Source organism: Mobula hypostoma, chromosome 8 (genome assembly GCF_963921235.1).
Source record: "Mobula hypostoma chromosome 8, sMobHyp1.1, whole genome shotgun sequence".
In the NCBI taxonomy this organism is placed as follows: domain Eukaryota; kingdom Metazoa; phylum Chordata; class Chondrichthyes; order Myliobatiformes; family Myliobatidae; genus Mobula; species Mobula hypostoma.
The window spans coordinates 122,981,127-122,999,616 of record NC_086104.1 but is presented as its reverse complement, the minus strand read 5'-3'; the positions used below and the strand labels follow the sequence as shown (position 1 = coordinate 122,999,616).

General features: G+C 51.6%; 1 protein-coding gene across 2 annotated transcripts in view; it reads left to right on the top strand.

Moving 5' to 3' along the window:
- The window catches only part of lsr (lipolysis stimulated lipoprotein receptor), a 70,448-nt gene extending 53,472 nt beyond the window's left edge, over window positions 1-16,976 (top strand). The window contains exons 7-10 of one of the 2 annotated variants that reach the window (XM_063056705.1): window positions 3,486-3,539; window positions 6,448-6,576; window positions 12,104-12,780; window positions 13,735-16,976. In XM_063056705.1, coding sequence (XP_062912775.1) covers window positions 3,486-3,539; window positions 6,448-6,576; window positions 12,104-12,780; window positions 13,735-13,770 — 896 coding nt within the window. In that variant the 3' untranslated portion in view covers window positions 13,771-16,976. The remainder of the gene's footprint in view (window positions 1-3,485; window positions 3,540-6,447; window positions 6,577-12,103; window positions 12,781-13,734) is intronic. The other variant, XM_063056706.1, reaches the window with a different exon arrangement.
- The last annotated feature ends 1,514 nt before the right edge of the window (window positions 16,977-18,490 follow it).

The window sequence follows — 18,490 nt, the reverse complement described above, 5'->3', positions numbered from 1 at the left end:
ACTCACTGGTTTAGAAAGTGTATGTTCAGTGTCTGCATTTCAGAATGAGGAGGGAAAAGTGGAGGGAGGAGAAAAGAGTTGCCCAAGGTGCTGGAGGAATTTAGAAGGTTGGGCAGCCTCTGTTGGGGAGGGGCGTTTCAGATTTGAAACCCTTTGCTCTGAGACTGAACATGGTAAAGGGAGATGGCCAGGAGGAGGGAAGAGATAGTGCAAGAGTCATCAGAGCAATATAACACAGATATAGGCCCTTCGGCCCATCCAGTCGATGCTGGCCATTGCACCCACACAGCTAGTCCCAATTTCCTGTGTTCAGTCCCTCCAAACCCCTACCCTCCTATCATTAAACAATATTGTTCTACCTGCCTTGACCGCTTCCTCTGGCAGCTCAATCCATGTATTCACCACCCTCAATGTGAAAAAGTTGCCCCCTCAGATCTCTTTCAAATCTTTCCACTCTCAATTTAAATCTATACCCCTTAGTTTTGTATTGGGGAAAGACCTTTACTTTACCTTCTCCCTTTACTATACCTCGCCTAATTTTAAACACTTCTAAAAAGTTCACCCTCATTCTCTTACAGTACCTATAAAAAGTATTCATTCCCCAGAAGTTTTCATGTGTTATTGTTTTACAACATTGAATCACAGTGGATTTAGTTTGGCTGTTTTGACACTGATCAACAGAAAAAGACTCTTTTGTGTCAAAGTGAAAACAGATCTCTACAAAGTGATCTAAATTAATTACAAATATAAAACACAAAATAATTGATTGCATAGGTATTCACCCCTTTCGAGTCAATATTTAGTAGATGCACTTTTGGCAGCAACTACCACTTTGGGTCTCTGTGGATTGGTCTCTATCTGTTTTGCACATCTGGCCACTGCAGTCTTTCCCCATTCTTCTTTACAAAACTGTTCAAGCTCTGTCAGATTGCATGGGAATTGTGAGTGATCAGCCCTTTTCAAGTTCAGCCACAAATTCTCAATTGGATTGAGGTCTGGACTCTGACTTGGCCACTCCAGGACATTAACTTTGTTGTTTTTAAGCCATTCCTGTGTAGCTTTGGCTTTATGCTTCGAGTCATTGATGGAAAACAAATCTTCTCCCAAGTCGCATGCAAAATGCATCAGGTTTTCCTCCAGGATTTTCCCTGTATTTTGCTGCATTCATTTTACCCTCTACCTTCACAACCCTCCCAGGATCTGCTACAGTGAAACTTCCCCACAGCATAATGCAGCCACCACCATGCTTCACAGTCGGGATGATATGGTTTTGATTATGTGCAGTGTTTGGCTTACACCAATCAGCGTTTAGTCTGATGGCCATAGAACCTTCTTCCAGCTGACTTCAGAGTCTCCCACGTACCTTCTGGCAAACTCCAGCAGAGCTTTCATGCAAGTTTTTTTTCCCAACAATGGCTTTCTCTTTGCCACTCTCCCATAAAGCTGCAACTGGTGAAGCACCCAGGCAACAGTTGTTGTATGTGCAGTCTCCCATCTCAGTCACTGAAACTTGTAACTCCTCCAGAGTTATAATAGGTCTCTTGAGGACTTGTGAGGGAGGCCTCCTTCTTGCACGGTCACTCAGTTTTTGAGGATGACCTGCTCTAGGCAGATTTACAGCTGTGCCATATTCTTTCCATTTCTTGATGGTTGACTTTTTGTACTCCAAGGGATATTAAGTGACTTGGAAATTTTTTTGTATCCATCTCCTGACTTGTGCTTTTCAATAACCTTTTCACGGAGTTGCTTGGAGTGTTCTTTTGTCTTCATGGTGTAGTTTTTGTCAGGATACTGACTCACCAGCAGTTGGACCTTCCAGATACAGGTGTATTTTTACTACAATCAATTGAAACACCTTGACTGCACACTGGTCTCCAAAAACAGATCTCCATTTAACTAATTATGTGACTTCTAAAACCAATTAGCTGCACCAGTGATGATTTGGTGTGTTATATTAAAAGGGTGGGGGGGGGAGGGGAGTGAATACCCTGCATTCAGTTATTTTGTGTTTTATATTTGTAATTAATTTAGATCACTTTGTAGAGATCTGTTTTCACTTTGAGACAAAAGAGCCTTTTTCCGTTGATCAGTGTCAAAAAAGCCAAATTAAATCCACTGTGATTCAATGTTGTAAAATGATAACCCATGAAAACTTCTAAGGTGGTGAATACTTTTTATAGCACTGTGTGTCCCAGGGAATAAACACAGAGCCTGGCCAGCACCTCCTGATAACCCAGCCCGTCTAGTCTCGGCAACATCCTTATAATTGTTTTCTGCACTCTTTCCAGTTTAACCACATGTAACCATTCAGCATTTTAGGACAGGCGCTTTGTCAGGACTGGGAAAGGGAGAGAAATAACATGCAGTGTGCTGGAAGAATTCGGCAGGTCAGGCAGCATCTGGGGAGGGGAGATGGGCAGTCAGGACCCTTCATCTGGACTGAAAGAGGGGCGGATGAGTGCTAAGGGGGAAATGGAATTGGTTTGTTATTGTCACATGTACAGAGGTACAGTGACAAACTTTTCTTGCTCTTGCATACTGTTCATACAGGTCAGAGCATTACACGGTGTATTGTGGTAGAACAGGGTAAAACAACAACAGAATGCAGAATAAAGTGTAACAGCTGCAGAGAAAGTGTGGTGTAGGTAAAAGTGCAAGATCATAATGAGGTAGATTGTACGGTCAAGGGTCCATCTTATCGTACTAGGGAACTTATAACAGCAGTTTAGAGGCTGTCCTTGGGCCTGGTGGTACATCCTCTTAAGCTTTTGTATCATCTGCCTGATGGGAGGGGGGAGAAGAGTGAATGTCTGGTGTGGGTGGGGGTCTTTGATTATGCTGGCTGCTTTACAGAGACGGTGAGAAGTGTAGACGGAGTCCATAGGGAGGAAGCTGGTTTCTGTGTCCACAACTCTCCGTAGTTTCTTGTTGTCACAGGCAGAGCAGTTGCGAGATCAAGCTGTGATGCATTCAGATGAGGATGCTTTCTATCGGGTATTGATAAAAATCATTATGGGTCAACGAGGACATGCCAAATTTCCTTAGTGTCCGGAGGAACTGCAAGGGCCGCTGAGTTTTCTTGGCTGTGGCATCTCTGTGGTTGGTGCAGGACAGGCCACTTGCAATGTTCAATCTCTAGGAACTTGAAGCTCCCAACCCTCTTGACCTCAGAACCCCTGACGCAGACAGGAGCGTGGTCAGCTCCCGTTCTGGAAGTGCGCGTCCTGGCAGAAGTGTTGCTTTTATTGTCAAGAGTCCAAGCACCGTTTGCCTGCATCTCGCTGTCCCGCTTGTGCGAAACATCGGAACCGCGAAAGCTGATGTGCAGGGTCTCGGGAGGGGGCGGGGAGGAGGTGAAGGGGCTTGCGGGAGATGGGGTCGGGGAGCGCCGATGATCGCTTGGGGGTTGTGCTGTTCACTTGTCCTGCCATCACTCGCGCACCCGCACTGACAACTCTCTCCTCTTCTGACCTGTTGTCGTCCAGTTGGAAACCACAGCCGCGTTCCTCTCCTCCACGACCAGGACGCTGCCAGTTCAGGTGAGTGCGTATGTGGCCGATCACGTATAGAATTGAGGTTGCGTTACTCCAGGCTGTGTATTGGTGTGGGGCTGCTTTTATACTGGAGTGAGATTGTGTCTTGCTGGAGTGAGCTTGTATGTATGCTGGGCCACGTATTGGAATAAGTTTGTGTTACATTAGCTTAGCCCAGATATCGGAGTGAGGTGTGTTACACGGGGCTGCGTGTTGGAGTGCGACTGCGTGTGCGTTGGGCTGTGTATTGGAGTGAGGCAGCGTGTGCGTTGGTCTGTGTATCGGAGTGATTGGTTTTATGTTGGCCTCTGTATTGGAAACAGGCCCTTCTGCCCAACCAGTCCATGTTGGCCAAACAAACTACTCCTGTTTGCCCACGTCCCTCCAACCTTCCTTATTCCCATATCTGTGCAAATGCTTTTTTAAAATGTTGTTAATTCCCCAGCCTCGAACACTTCCTCCAGCAGCACATTCCACACTTCAGCACTGGCTGAAAACGTTGCCCCTCCAGTTCCGATTAGAACTTTCCACTCTCACCGTAAACCTGTGGCCTAGAACACAAAACAGACAGTACAACACCCAATGTTTGTGCTCAGCTCACTAAGTGGATCAGCTCCCTTCTGCCTGCACGTCACCCAGATCCTTCCATTCCCAGTACTTTCATATGTCTGTCTTGTCGACTCTTAAAACACCTCCACTGTATCTGCCTCCACAGCATATTCCAGACACTCTCCCCTCCGCATAAAAAAACTTGCCTGACTCATCGCCTTTGAATTTTCCCCCTCTCGCCTTAAACACACACCTCCTAGTATTAAACACTCTGACCCTGGGGAAATAAAGGTCTAATTTTTTTTTAGAAATTCAGTGTGGGATAAGCCCTTCTGGCTTAATAAGACACACCACCCAGCAGCCCAATTATTTAACACTAGCCTAATCACAGGATGACTTAACCTACTGACCGGTATGTCCTTGGACTGTGGAAGGACAGTGGAACACGCAGAGGAAACACACGTGGTTCAAGGGGAGAACGTACAAACTCCTTACAGACAGCACGGACACTGAACCCCAGACTCCGTAACACCCTGAGCTGTAACAGCTACACGCCAACGGCTACGCTACCGCTCAGAATAGAGGGACATCCCTTTTCAACAGAGATGAGGAGGAATTTCTTTAGCCAGTGGGTGGTGAATCTGTGGAACTGACTCCCACAAATGGCTGTCAAGTCGTTGGGTATATTTAAAGTGGAGGTTGATAGGTCAAGGTGTCCAAGGTTAGAGGGGCTGGGGGAGGAGGCAGGAGGATGGGGTTGAGAGGGATAATAAATCAGCCATGATCAGATGGTGGAGCAGGCTCAATGGGTCAGATAGCGTAACTCTGGTCCTACTGCTGTCATGTCATTCTGACCACCCCTCCAGTTCAGCACGTACACAAACTCCCCCCTAAGTCAGTATCCCACAGCTGATCGCCTCACTCAAACCACCGTGGCCATTTCCCTGTTTCTGAGTTCTGAGCTAAACCCAACACAAGCACAGCTGTGAGACACTTCCCCAAGCCAGGGAGATTCGTGTGTCTGACCCAGCTCAGAGGGAGGGGCAGCAGGGCATTCCCAAAACCCCAGCATAGGTTCCTCTGAAGTGTTGGTTACTGCACAGGAGGATTCCAGAGTGTCCCCCTCCATCACAGCTGGGTGATGCACCTGTTCCCCTCTGCATTTCTAGCTCAGCAAGATAGCCCTCTGACCTGCCCTCCCCAAGTGAGTGTGTGTGAGAGAGAGAGAGAGAGAGAATCTGTGTGTGTGTGTGTGTGTGTGTGTGTGCGCGCGCGCGCGTGCGCGCGCCTGGAGACAGGCAATATTTGCTGCAGGAGTTGCAGAGAGCAGCTCCGTGCAGAAAGCTGCGCAGAGCTCAGTTCTTGCGGCCCTGGTGAAGCGCTGGATCATGGAGTCTGGTCACGGAAGTAGTGGGAGGAGATACAAAACGACAGCAGCCAGGAGTTGAGAGCTGGGTCTGTGCCCCCACCCTTCTCTCTCTTACACCTCCCTCCTCTCTCTTACACCTCCCTCCTCTCTCTAACCACCCCCTCCTCTCTCTCTAACCACACCCTCTCTACCCCCACCCTCTGTCCTCTCTCTAACACCTCCCTCCTCTCTCTAACACCTCCCTCCTCTAACACCTCCCTCCTGCCTCTCTGACCCCTCCCGCCTCTCTCTAACCACCCCTCCTCTCTCTCTAACCACACCCTCCTTTCTCTTACACCTCCCTCCTCTCTCTTACACCTCCGTCCTCTCTCTCTAACCACCCCTCCTCTCTCTCTAACCACACCCTCCTCTCTCTGACCCCTCCCGCCTCTCTCTAACCACCCCTCCTCTCTACCCCCACCCTCCGTCCTCTCTCTAACACCTCCCTCCTCTCTCTAACACCTCCCTCCTCTCTCTCTAACCACACCCTCCTCTCTCTGACCCCTCTCGCCTCTCTCTAACACCTCCCTCCTCTCTCTAACACCTCCCTCCTCTCTACTCCCACCCTCTCTCCTCTCTTTAACACCTCCCTCCTCTTTCTAACACCCTTCCTCCTCTCTCTAACACCTCCCTCCTCTCTTCCCTCCTTCCCCTCTTCCCTCCCTCCACTCTTCCCTCCCTCCACTCTCTCCTCCCTCCACTCTCCATTCATCCATCCTCTCTCACCCGTCCTCGCTTCTGCCTTCTCCTATCCTTCGCCATCACTTGTCCACATCCCATGTCCCCTCCCCATTCTGTCCCTTCTCCACACTGCGTCTTTCCTAACCCGCTGTACCCACCATCCTTGTCGCTTGCTTGTTCTCTCTCCCACCCTCTGTCCATCTCTCCCTCCGCTGTTTCTCCACCCCCCCCAATGGAATCATCCTGACATCTGCTGTCCTCCCCCCCCCACCCCAGTCCGCAGTGGTTATCGGATCCAGGCCAACCAACAGAGTGACGACATGCGGGTGCTCTACTATGTGGAGAAGGAGCTGGCGCATTTCGACCCTCGCTCGCCTGGAGATCCCAGCAGCAAGTATGAGAACGGTGAGTGTTTGACTGGGAGGTGGATGTGGGCTGATGCCTCCCACTGCCCCTCCCTCCTCCTCCCATCAGCTCGTCACATTTTGCCTTCCACGTACCCATGTCCCTTGAACCCACGAACACTGCCTCGCTATTCCTCTTGCGCACTGTTTAGATGTGGTTTTGTAACTTGTAGTTCTCTTTTCCCTTGCACTGTACTGTTGCCACAAAATGACAAATCTTATGACGCATACCAGTGATATAAACCTGATTCTGATTCCAACTGTGCCCACATCTTTGTTAGCTTATTACAGGTACTCATTGGCCTCAGTTGAAATCTCTCCCCACTCAATATCAATCCGTGCCCGTGAGCTTTAGGCTTCCTAACCCTGGGGAGAAAGACTGTACTTTCACCTTATCTGCGCCTTTCACGGTTTGATACTCTTCTGTTAGAACACCCCTCCATCTCCTGTACTCCAGGGAACAAAGCCCCAGTTTCTCCCCGCAATCGGTGCCTTGAGTCCTGACTCAATCTCTCCAGTCCTGCTTGCTGGACCTTGTGGGGTGGAATACTGGTTGTGGGACTTGTTACCTTATACAGATGCGGAAAGAGACCATTTACCCCACTGGGTGGAGCAAATCTCTGTCCCACATTTCCTCTGTACCCGTGCAACCTACCCTGTCTCATAGGGAACCCCACGACCCCTTTATTTTACATGCCTACAGACACCCACCACCCTGTTTGTAGAAAATCTTGCCCGTTAGGTCCCCTTTAAATGTCTCCCCTCTCACCTTCATCCGGTGCCCACTAGTTTTAAACTCCCCTACCCTGAGAGATAAAGGCCGTGCTTGTGATAGCCCTGTTTGCACAAATGAGACAGCTCTGGAGGCCTCCTCCCAGGACTTACTAGTCAGCGCCTCCCTGGAGGCAAGTGTATCGAATAGTGTAAGAGGAGACGAGACAAAGCTCTCTCACTCTCAGCACCAGACTGCTTGTGAATCCCTTGGACCAAAGGTGCCGGGTTCCCCTTCATACCTGCCCCCTGGGGAGGACGATATTCTATGCACCTCGACCCCAGCAATTAATGACTTGCAGGGAGTCCCTGGGGATTGTCCCTCCACTGTCGCAAATATGGATGAGACTGATGCGACGGTGGAGCGGGCGGGTAAGAGCGAGGTACCCGCTGCGCAGTGTGGGTCACAAGCGCAGCCATCTATTGGAGCATGCGGGGAGGACGATGGGGAATATATCTGCAGTGAAGGGTTGGAGGGGCACTCCTTCGATAGTGAGACAATGGACATCCTCACCCCTCCTGAGAAGTCCCCACTGATACCTGTAGAGGAAATTAAGCATTTCATTCTCACCTCTGAGGGTGCCAAGCACCGGCCTCAGCTAGCCTCGCTTCGCTGGCCCAGCATGCCGAGGCTGGTGAGGTCCCTGCGAGTCATCCTCAGACGAAAGGGAAAGGGAAAGAGGAATGCGGTGGCGGGGAACGACAGACAGCAACTAAAATCTTTCCTGGATGACCTAGTAAGGGACATCAGAGGGAGAAACAGCCTCGCTCCTACGGGGGATGGTGGGTCACAGGGTGGCGTTGGTACCGCTCGAGCCCGTTAAGCAAAAAGTATCCCTGCTTTCTTTCGGGACAGTGTGGTAGAGGGCGCCTCCGCTCTCACCGGAATGGGCACAGCTGCTGAGGCCTAGTGTACTCCCGACATGAAGTGTACCATAGCTAGTCTCAATGTAAACGGCAGCAGGGGTCCTCTTCGCAGGCATAACAATCTCTCAGTCTTCAGGGATGGACGGTATGCGGTGAGTTTCCTGCAGGAAACCCATACCATCCCGGGGGACGAGTCTGCTTGGCTCCTGGAGTGGCAGGGCGGGGTCTACATGAGCCACTTCAGCTCCAACTCTAGCGGGCTGGCGATCCTGTTGGCCCCGACCTTCCAGCCAGAAATCGAAAGGGTCCAAGACGTTGTGCCCAACTGTCTGCTCCACCTGGCTGTGCGCCTGGATGGCGTACCATTGCATTTTGTCAATGTGAATGCTCCGAGGCGCAGTGTGATGCAGACGCGCCTATTCTGTCAGCTGTCCACCCTGCTGAGCTCCAACGATCCTGGGGACTGCGTCATCCTCGGGGGAGACTTCAATTGTACCCTCGAGGCGGAGGACCGCTCGGGCCTCCAACGCGACCCAGCATCGGCAAAAAAGTTAAAGGAGCTAGTCGGCTCCTTTGACTTGGTGGACAGCTGGTGGAATCTTCACCCCGACTCTAGCGCCTTTTCGAGAAGGTCTAGAGAGGGAAGTTCCAGGATAGACCACATGTATATCTCTCGGGCCTATGTCTCCCACGTGTCGGCGTCCTCCATGCGGCCAGTGTCGTGCTCGGATCATCACCTTGTTCGGATGGAATTTATTCCACTACACCCTCGGGTGGGATCCAGGTATTGGCATTTTAACAACCGGCTGCTGGAGGACAGCCGATTCCGGGATTCGTTCCGAGCTCCTCCATCACGGACCCTGAAGAAACTAACAACGAAGTCCATTCATTCTATCGGTCCTTATTCTCGCCTGATCCGTCAAATGCGGAGGCGTGTAATGAGGTCTGGAAGGATTTGCCTAAGGTCAGCCCAGAGGATGCAGTGCGTCTGGACGCCCCCCTGACTCGGGAGGAGCTGTCCACTGCCCTTCGGCAACTCCGAAGGGGTAAGTCCCCTGGCTTGGTTGGACTGAGTGTTGAGTTTTATCAAGCTTTTTGGGATGTCCTGGGGGATGATTACAGCTTTGTCCTAGGGGAGAGCCTAGTCACCGGAGAAATGCCCCTCTCATGTTGTGGTCCTACTGCCCAAGAAGGGAGACCTCCGCCTGCTAAAGAACTGGCGGCTGGTCTCCCTCTTGTGCGCGGACTACAAAATCTTCGCCTGGGCAATGGCCAACCGTCTGGGTTCGGTAATTGGACAGGTGGTCCATCCTGACCAATCTTACACAGTCCCGGGCCGCTCCATCCAGGACAATGTCCACCTAGTACAGGACCTGATCCACCTGCTCCAGGAGACTGGGTCCCCGGCAGCGTTTCTTTCTCTTGACCAGGAGAAGGCATTTGACCGGGTAGAGCACAGGCTTTTGGGCTCGGACCACACTTTGTGGCCCGAGTTTGGCTCCTGTACTCTGCCGCAGAGTGCCTAGTTAAGATTAACGGATCACTGACAGCACCTATTCCCTTCCGAAGAGGAGTGCGTCAAGGGTGCCCCATGTCCAGTCAACTGTATGCGATCTGTGTCGAGCCATTCCTCAGCCTTCTTCAGCGAAGGCTGACAGGTCTGGTTCTGTGCGAACCGGACATGGAGGTCATCCTCTCGGCCTACGCCGATGACGTACTCCTCATGCTGACAGACCCCTGTGACCTGCGGGGGATGCGCAAGTGCCAAGATGTTTTCTTGGCGGCATCCTCCACGAGGATCAACTGGGCGAAATGTTCCGGACTCTTAGTAGGCCAGTGGCAGGTGGACTCCCTGCCGGAGGAGATGAGAGCATCTGAGTGGAGCACCAGGCATCTCCTCTGTCTGGGAGTCTACCCGAGTCCTTCTGGGGAGGTCTGGCTGGTGAACTGGCAGGACCTGGAGACAAAGGTCATGGTCCGGCTGGGGCGCTGGTCAGGCCTTCTCAGGGTGCTTTCCTATCCAGGCAGGGTGGTGGTCATAAACCAGCTGGTGGCCTCCATGTTGTGGTACCGGATGGTCACCTTGGCCCCTCCTGCCCCTTTTGTCGCGAGAATGCAGAGGAAGCTAGTGGACTTCTTCTGGGGAAACAGGAAGCACTGGGTCTCTGCAGCGGTTCTGAGTCTCCCAGTAGGAGAGGGCGGACAGTCGCTGGTGTGTGTACGCACATGACTGGCGGCTCTCCGCCTCAGGACTCTGCAGAGATTCCTGTACGCCGAGCACCCTCCCAGGTGGCACGTGTTGTCGACTTTCTTCCTCCGGAGGGGCCGCTGTCTTCACGAAGATATGCAGCTACCACCAGCGGGCGTCAGCCGTGCTGCTTTGCGGAGTCTGCCCGGCTTCTATCAGGACCTACTGAGACTCTGGAACATGGTTGCCTCAGGCCGGGAATCCCCTCCTCTGGCAGAGGGCAGAGTCCTGGCTGACCCTCGCCCTGCCTCAACGGATGTCAGTGCGGCTCAGGTGTGTGGAACAACTCAAGCTGAGCTGCTCGTCGGGCCCAGGCCTTGCAATCTTGTCCAAGGGCCGAGTCCACACAACTTGAGCCGTCTTTCATCGACACCCACAATCCCATTCAGGGATGCAAGCAGGAGGTACCTTTATGGGCTGCTGCTCCACACCCTCCATTTCCTTGCCCTTATCCACTGTCCCGACGCGCCATGGCGGTCGGTCTTTCCACCTGGAGGTGAGGGGGGTCCCCAGTGGAAGTCCCTTCACGAGGGGGTTCTTCCTATGCACCTTGGGGATATCGGTGCTGCATAGAGCGGTGCCCTGCAATAAGTTCTTTAGTTTGTACACGGATCTCCCAGCCGCATGTCACTTCTGCGGGCTGGAGGAGACGGTGTACCATATGTACATGGAGTGCGCGAGACTGCCGCCCCTTTTCGCGTATTTGCGTGGGCTGCTTCTCACCTTCTGGTTGCATTTCAGTCCCACCCTATTTATATATGGTCATCCAGTAAGGAGGGGGGCACAGAGGGATGAGGATGTCCTTGTCAACTTGCTCCTGGGGCTGGCGAAAATTGCCATCCATGGCTCCTGGAAAAGGGTGGCAGGAGGTTCTCCCCGGGCGCACTGCCTGGCTATGTTTAGGGGGTATGTTCGTGCCCGGGTGAACGTTGAAAAGGAATACGCACAGTCCATGGCGACCGTAGAGGTGTTCCGGGACCTTTGGGCTCCGCGGGGTGTAAATGCCATCATTGATGAGGATGGTAATATGTTGGTTTAACATGTATTGTCTATTTGTAGTTAAGTAAATGTGTTAGTCACTGTTTTTGTGCATATTGTATAGCACCGACATTTGTAATAAAGAATTTTGTTTAAAAAAAAAGGGGTCAGACACAGAGTGAAGCTCCCTCCACACTGTCCCATCACACACTCCCGGGGTCAGACACAGAGTGAAGCTCCCACCACACCGTCCCATCACACACTCCCGGGGTCAGACAGAGAGTGAAGCTCCCTCCACACCGTCCCATCACACACTCCGGGGGTCAGACACAGAGTGAAGCTCCCACCACACCGTCCCATCACACACTCCCGGGGTCAGACAGAGAGTGAAGCTCCCTCCACACTGTCCCATCACACACTCCCGGGGTCAGGCACAGAGTGGAACTCCCTCCACACAGTCCCATCACACACTCCCAGGGTCAGACACAGTGTGAAGCTCCCTCCACACTTTCCCATCACACACTCCCGGGTAAGACACAGAGTGAAACTCCCTCCACACCGTCCCATCACACACTCCGGGGGTCAGACACAGAGTGAAGCTCTGTCTACACCATCCTGATACAATCACTGATCATGTCTCCCTCTCCTCCCCTTTCCCCGCCAGCCTCTGCCATGAGTGAGATCTCCTCCCTCCACGAGGACCACGCCCCTGGCCGGGACCATCTGCGTGAGCAGCTGGGCCGGGTGAGGCAGGGGGCGCTGCCGCCACTCCGTGATGTGGATGAGGAAAGCGAGGCCAGCGGCTGGACGCCCCGCCGGGATCGTGAGCGGTGGGGCGGCAGTGGAAGCGGGTACCGCCAACGTGCTCGCTCCATGGACAGCCTAGACGACATCAGCTGGCGGGATCGTGGCTACCGGGACCGGGACCGGGACTACCACCGAGACAGGGAGAGAGGCCGGGGACGACTTGAGTCGGACAGCGAGGCGGGCAGCGGTTACCGCGGCTATCCACGGGACCGCTCCCCTGAACGACGAGGACCCTATGCCAGGAGGAGCAGGAGTCGAGACGACCTGACCGAGCTGGAGAGGGAACGGGATCGTGGGCGCATCTCTGCCCCGTATTCCCGCCACGGTGACCCCTTCTTGGATGACGTGCTGCGCCGGAAGGCTGGAGGAGGAGGGCGAAGGGGCTCGGATAACGGCAGCACCTCCACTGCCCACTCAGGGAACCGGAGGAGGCCGAGGGAGGAGGAGGAGGTGCTGCTGTTGCCCCCACCCTACACCGAGACCGAGTCGGTAACATCCTCAGCCAGAGGAAGGAATGAGAGGAAACTGAGAAAGGTAAGGACTGGATGGAGGGAATACGGTGGGTGTGGGATCGGGGTTTAGATTTGGGTTGGAGCTGGCAGTTTGGTTGTCCATTAGGTGCTGGTAAGGTTTGTGAACTGGGTTGGGGTTGGCCATTGGTCTTGGCAAACGGAATTGGGTTGAAACTGCCAGTTAGGTCGTGAATTGGATTAGGGTTGGTACTTGGGGTTTCAGAAATGTAATGGGTTGTCTTGCAGTTGAGTTGGTCTGGGAAATGAAATGGGTTCAATGTTGGGAATGGGGTAGACCATTGGTAGTTGTGTTTGGACATTGGAGTTGGGAATAGGGTGGTGTTGGGATCGGTACTGGCAAAGGTGATGGAAATGGTGTTAGGCTGAGGAAGGTTTAGCATTGGGTTTTAGAATTTAGGTTTGTGGTTGAAGGTAGTGGGATTAGGAAGTGAGAGATGGGAGTAGAAAGGAGATTGTGGTATTGAGAATGGGGTTGGGATTATGGACATGGTAGGGGATCAGCATTACTGATAGGATTGGTGCTGGAGTATAGTGGTCTGGGACACACATTCCTTCTCACCTCTAAAGATAGGGATTAATCCCAACCTCTGGCATTGAATGTGCGTGTGGAAATTACATCTTCTCCCTGGGACCCAGTGGGTTTGTCCTAAGTTCTGCAGTTTCCTCCTGTGTCCCCCAAAAAAGACAGGTGAGTTAAACTACCCTCCCCCCACCCCCAGTGTGTACAGGTGAGGCGTAGACCCTGGGGGGGGGGTGGGGGTGAAGTTGACAGGAATGCAAGGATGAATGAAACAGGAAGTGTCGATGGGTATGTGAGGGTCAGCAGGGACTCAGGCTAAATGGCTTGTTGTCTCTCTACAGGAAGGAGGAGAGTGGAGAGTTGATAGTGTGCGAGGTGTTGGGGCAGTTTATTTGTTACCTGCCATGCTTAACGATCCTCCTCGTTTGTTTACAGAATGACGCCGTCAGCCGGGAGAGTTTGGTGGTTTAGCAAGTGGACGGGTGAGATCAAGTGGAACAACCCAAGTTAAAGCTTCAGGCAGCTCTGTTCAACTCCAATGTTTTTATACACAGCAGGATCCCATCCACACCTGCCCTTTCTGTCACCAGCAACATGCCGTCTGTTAGTTCCAGCAAGGGTACTTGCCAAGAATCAGTTTCACTTTCCTCAAACTGGAGTCTAACAAGATCCACTGGATATTTTCTCAAGCCACATTTGCCTTCCCCCGCCTCCCTACTTCCTTTCTCTCCCCTTTCTCCTTTTCCCTTCAACCTCCTCTCTCCCCTTCCCCTCTTTTTATTCCCACCTCCCACTCCCAGTTTCCCAGTCCATTTCCCCCTCTCTCACTCTCCCTTTTTCTCTCTCCCCTTCTCTTTCATCTTTTCCTCACATCCCCACTGAATTTCTCAGTCTCCCTTTTCCCCTTACTCCCACCTCTCCCACTCCCTTCCCTCTCCTTCACCAACTTCTTTCCTCAGCTTTTTCTCTCTCCCCCTCCTCCCTTCCCCTACCCCTATGATAATTCCCCAGACACGGGCAGTGCCGGAAGCTGGGATCAAACCCAGATCTCTGGACTCTTGAGGCTGTGTCTCCACCCATGGTACCATCCTGCCCTCCCTCCCGGAGGACCCTACGTGACGTGTGACCCACTCTGGGTGAGGCACGACCCGGGAAACTCCAGAGCACTGGAACAATATTCTGAGAGATTTAATTGCTGGAGGCCATTCTCAAATGCCAGTGATATCCTGAGATATCATCTGTACGTCAGCAACTTCCGGACTGAGACATTATGGAAACTTCTGTGCGCATGTTTAATTGCAAACACTTGTATAGCACAGTGAGATTACTGATGGTTTCTTTATTTTGTAAATGTGTTTTTTAAAACTTTTTGAAAGAAAAAGAACTTAATTTTTTTTTAAATGTACAGATCTACCACTGGTTCCTCTGAGGGTGAGATTGTGACTGAGGGCATGGAGATGGGTGTGTTACAGTCCTGTGCATTCTCCAGTGTCCCAGGAGAGGGTGGGACAGTTCTAGGGCACTGATCCTTGTGCTGGAGGCTTCCTCTGTCCTCTGACCAACTGATCCGTCACCGTTTGGGGGCTTATAACGAGGCTGTGAGTGAATCTCCACAGGCCCACAAATGCAGAGGGGATGGAATCCTGCAACAGGTGGAGTTGCTCGTGTGCGGAGTGGGGCAGGGTCATGCCGACAGAGCTGTGAGGGGCTTCAGTGCCTGTAGGCTTCAGGGGAACTGACTCAGGTTGTGTGTATGGTGTTGGTGTTATGCGTATGTGTGTTTTAATGAGTGGGACCCATACCCCACTGAAGGTGTGTGTGTGAGTGACATGTTCCCCCAGTGAAGGTCAGTGTGTATATGTGTTGGGGGTGTGGCTGGTAGGAGGATAAGATTTAGAGCCATCAGTTGGATCAGGAATACCCCCTCCCCTACCCCCAGAACCTGTCGAATCAAGTGACTGGACGCTGGAGAGTGCCTGCATATATTAAAGATATATTTTATTTCATGTTGATTTTCTACAGTAAGAGGTTTTCCTGATCCATTGTAGAATTGGTAAAAATAAAGAGAGGATTTGTATCAGCTGGTGATCTGTAGTCTTGTGGGCTGTGAGGACGTGGGGTGGGGGGAGTGTGGCTGTAGGCCAGCAGAAGCATGCAGGGAAACCCCTGGGACTCTGACCAGCAGCTCTGGTGTAGACGAGTACCTGCGTACTGGACTGCCCCGTGCCTGAGATCTTGCTGTTCCAGAGCTGTGTGAGGCCATAAGCCTGCTGTGTTCCCTGCTTGACCCATTGACGGGCACCAATGAGGGATCTTCAGTCCACCTGCTTCAGAAGGGCGATAATCGTACCAGTGCCCAAGAGCAAGGCAAGCTGCCTCACAACTATCATCCGGTAGCATTCACATCGACTGTGATTAAGTGCTTTGAGAGATTGCTCATAGCTAGAATTAATTCCTGCCTAAGCAAGGACCCAGACCCACTGCAATTTGTCTATTGCCACAATAGATCTACAGCAGATGCAATCTCACTGGTTCGCCACTTGGTCTGAGATCACCTGGACAACAACAGTACCTATGCCAAACTGCTGTTCATTGATTTCAGTTCGGCAATCAACACCAACACTCAGTATTAATCTAAACTTGGGCTCCCGGACCTTTGACATTCTCATCGGGACAGCTCCCTGTTAACAATCAAGCATGCATGCTTAGCCCACTCCTCTACAACCTCTACACTCAAAACTACATGGCTAGGCACAGCTCCAATGCCATCTATAAATTTGCTGATGACAATATTGTTGGCAAAACCAGGAAGTGCACAGGAGAGAAGCCGGCTGGCTGGTCGAGTGGAGTTGCAGCAACAACATTGCACTCAGTGCATTGTGACCAAGGAATTGATGGTGGGCTTCAGGAAAGGGAAGGCGGGAGAACGCACACCACCCTCACCGAGGCGTCACCGGTAGAAAGCGTGAGCGGTTTCAGACACGTTGATGGAATCACGAAGAAGGCATACCAGTGGCTCTACTTCATTTAGAGGTTAAGATTTGTATGTCACCAAAGACTTGCAAAGTTTACATATGTCACAGTGGAGAACATTCTGACTGGTTGCATCACCACCCGGTATGGAGGCTGCAATGCACAGGATCACAAATAGCTGCAGGGGTTTATGGACTCAGCCAGATCCATTTTGAGCACTACCCTCCCAACCCGTCAAGGACATCTTGAAGATGCAATGCCCCAGTAAGAACGCTCACCACCTGGGACATGCCCTCTTCTCATTACTATCATCAGGAAGGAGGAAAAGAAGCCCGAAGATCGACAATCGATGATTGAGGAACAGCTTCTTCTCCACCATCGGATTTCCAAACAGACTGTGAACACTCACAACACGCTGGAGGGACTCAGCAGGTCGGGCAGCATCCGTGGAAAAGATCAGTCGACGTTTCGGGCCGGAACACTTCGTCAGGACTCTTTTCCATGGATGCTGCCCGACCTGCTGAGTTCCTCCAGCGTGTTGTGAGTGTTGCTTTGACTCCAGCATCTGCAGATCATTTTGTGTTTAAGACTGTGAACACTACCTCACTATCCCTGTTTTGAACTATTAATTTTTACAACTTGTAGTAATTTTTGTCTTGCACTGTACTGCTGCCACAAATTGAAATATTTCACAACTTAAGTCAGAGATAATAAACTTGATTCACATTCTGTATGTCTTAACCAATCACTTCATTCACATCAGAATACTTTGTCAGTGCTGTGAAAGTCATTGTCTCAACCAACCCCTCTGATCCCCTCCTCGGGGGCAAAATTATGGCCCTACTGATCCCTCTTTAAACCCTCTTCCTAAGCATATGCCCATCGGTTTTAAACATCTTTGCTGTAGTGCAAGAGATTCCTTATACACCCCTCCCCCAACATATGGTGTACACCTGTATCAGGTCACCCTCAGCCTCCTCCGCTCTCAACTCTTCATCAGTGGAGTGCTGTGATCCAGGCTTCTCCTTTCGGATGCAGTCAACTCCTCTAGAAATGCACACAGTATTCGAGCAGTATTGGCCAGCGTGTTGGGTCATAACCAATTTTCTTAATTATTTAGTGCCCAAGCTGATGAAGGCAAGTATTCCATGTGCCATCTTCAGTATCAGAATTAGATGTCATCAAATGTCATGTCATATTTTGCAATAGCAGTACAGTCCAAGACATAAAAATGACTGTAAATTCCAAAAGATAAATAAATTATGCCAAAGATTATTAATGACATTCTGAATCTCCTCAAGCTAATGAAGAAGAGCTACCGGTGTGCCTTCTGCATGATCTCAGGCTAAATTGTCTGAGCTATTGGCACCCAGGTACCTGACACCGCTCACCTTGCACACCCACACCACCCCCACCCCATGACAGCTGGTGTGTGTTCTCCCAACTTCCCCCTCCCTGCAGTCCACAATCGTTTCCTTTGATTTGCAGACGTTGAGTGCAATGTTTTTGCCGCATCCAGGAGCCTGTGCTGCCACGTATTGGTGTGCACCAAACAATGGTGTCATGTAAGGGGTGTCAAACCCCAAGGATGGTGCATCAGGCAGGGCAGTTCTCATTCCCTCCACCCTTGACCACCTACTGGACATGCCCATGATCTCCAACCATGTCCTTAATCGGATGGGTCCTCCAGCTCCTGGGACATCCTCCACTTGAGTGTCCACTAATGGTATCATGGTGGCCTGTCTGCAGTGATGTCACCTCAGCCACTGATGTCACTTTTCCCAACTGTGATGTCACCACAGAACAGCAGCCTCAACCATGACATGGTATCACTGTCCCAGTGCACACCTATGCTGCCGTGAGTGTTGGCCCTTGCCATCATGGAAGTATCCCCACCCCTGAGAGTAACCCATCTACCCATTGCCCCGTTGTCATCACAGAGCCCATTGTGACACCAGCCCAAATCCCTCATTGCACTGCGCAGCAACACCCCTTGAGCTCTTCCCCATCAACGACAAAGTCTGCCCACCAGCGTTGACGTCACGGTACTCACCCACGTTGATGTTACCATGGTACCATGGGTCACAATGCGACTCTGACCCCCCTCCCCGCCACACCCATTGAAACGCCGAATTCATGGAAACATAGAAATTAATGGGTATCTGTTAGTCTCGTGAGACCATAAATTTGTGCCTTGGAAGGTTTCCAGGGTGCAGGC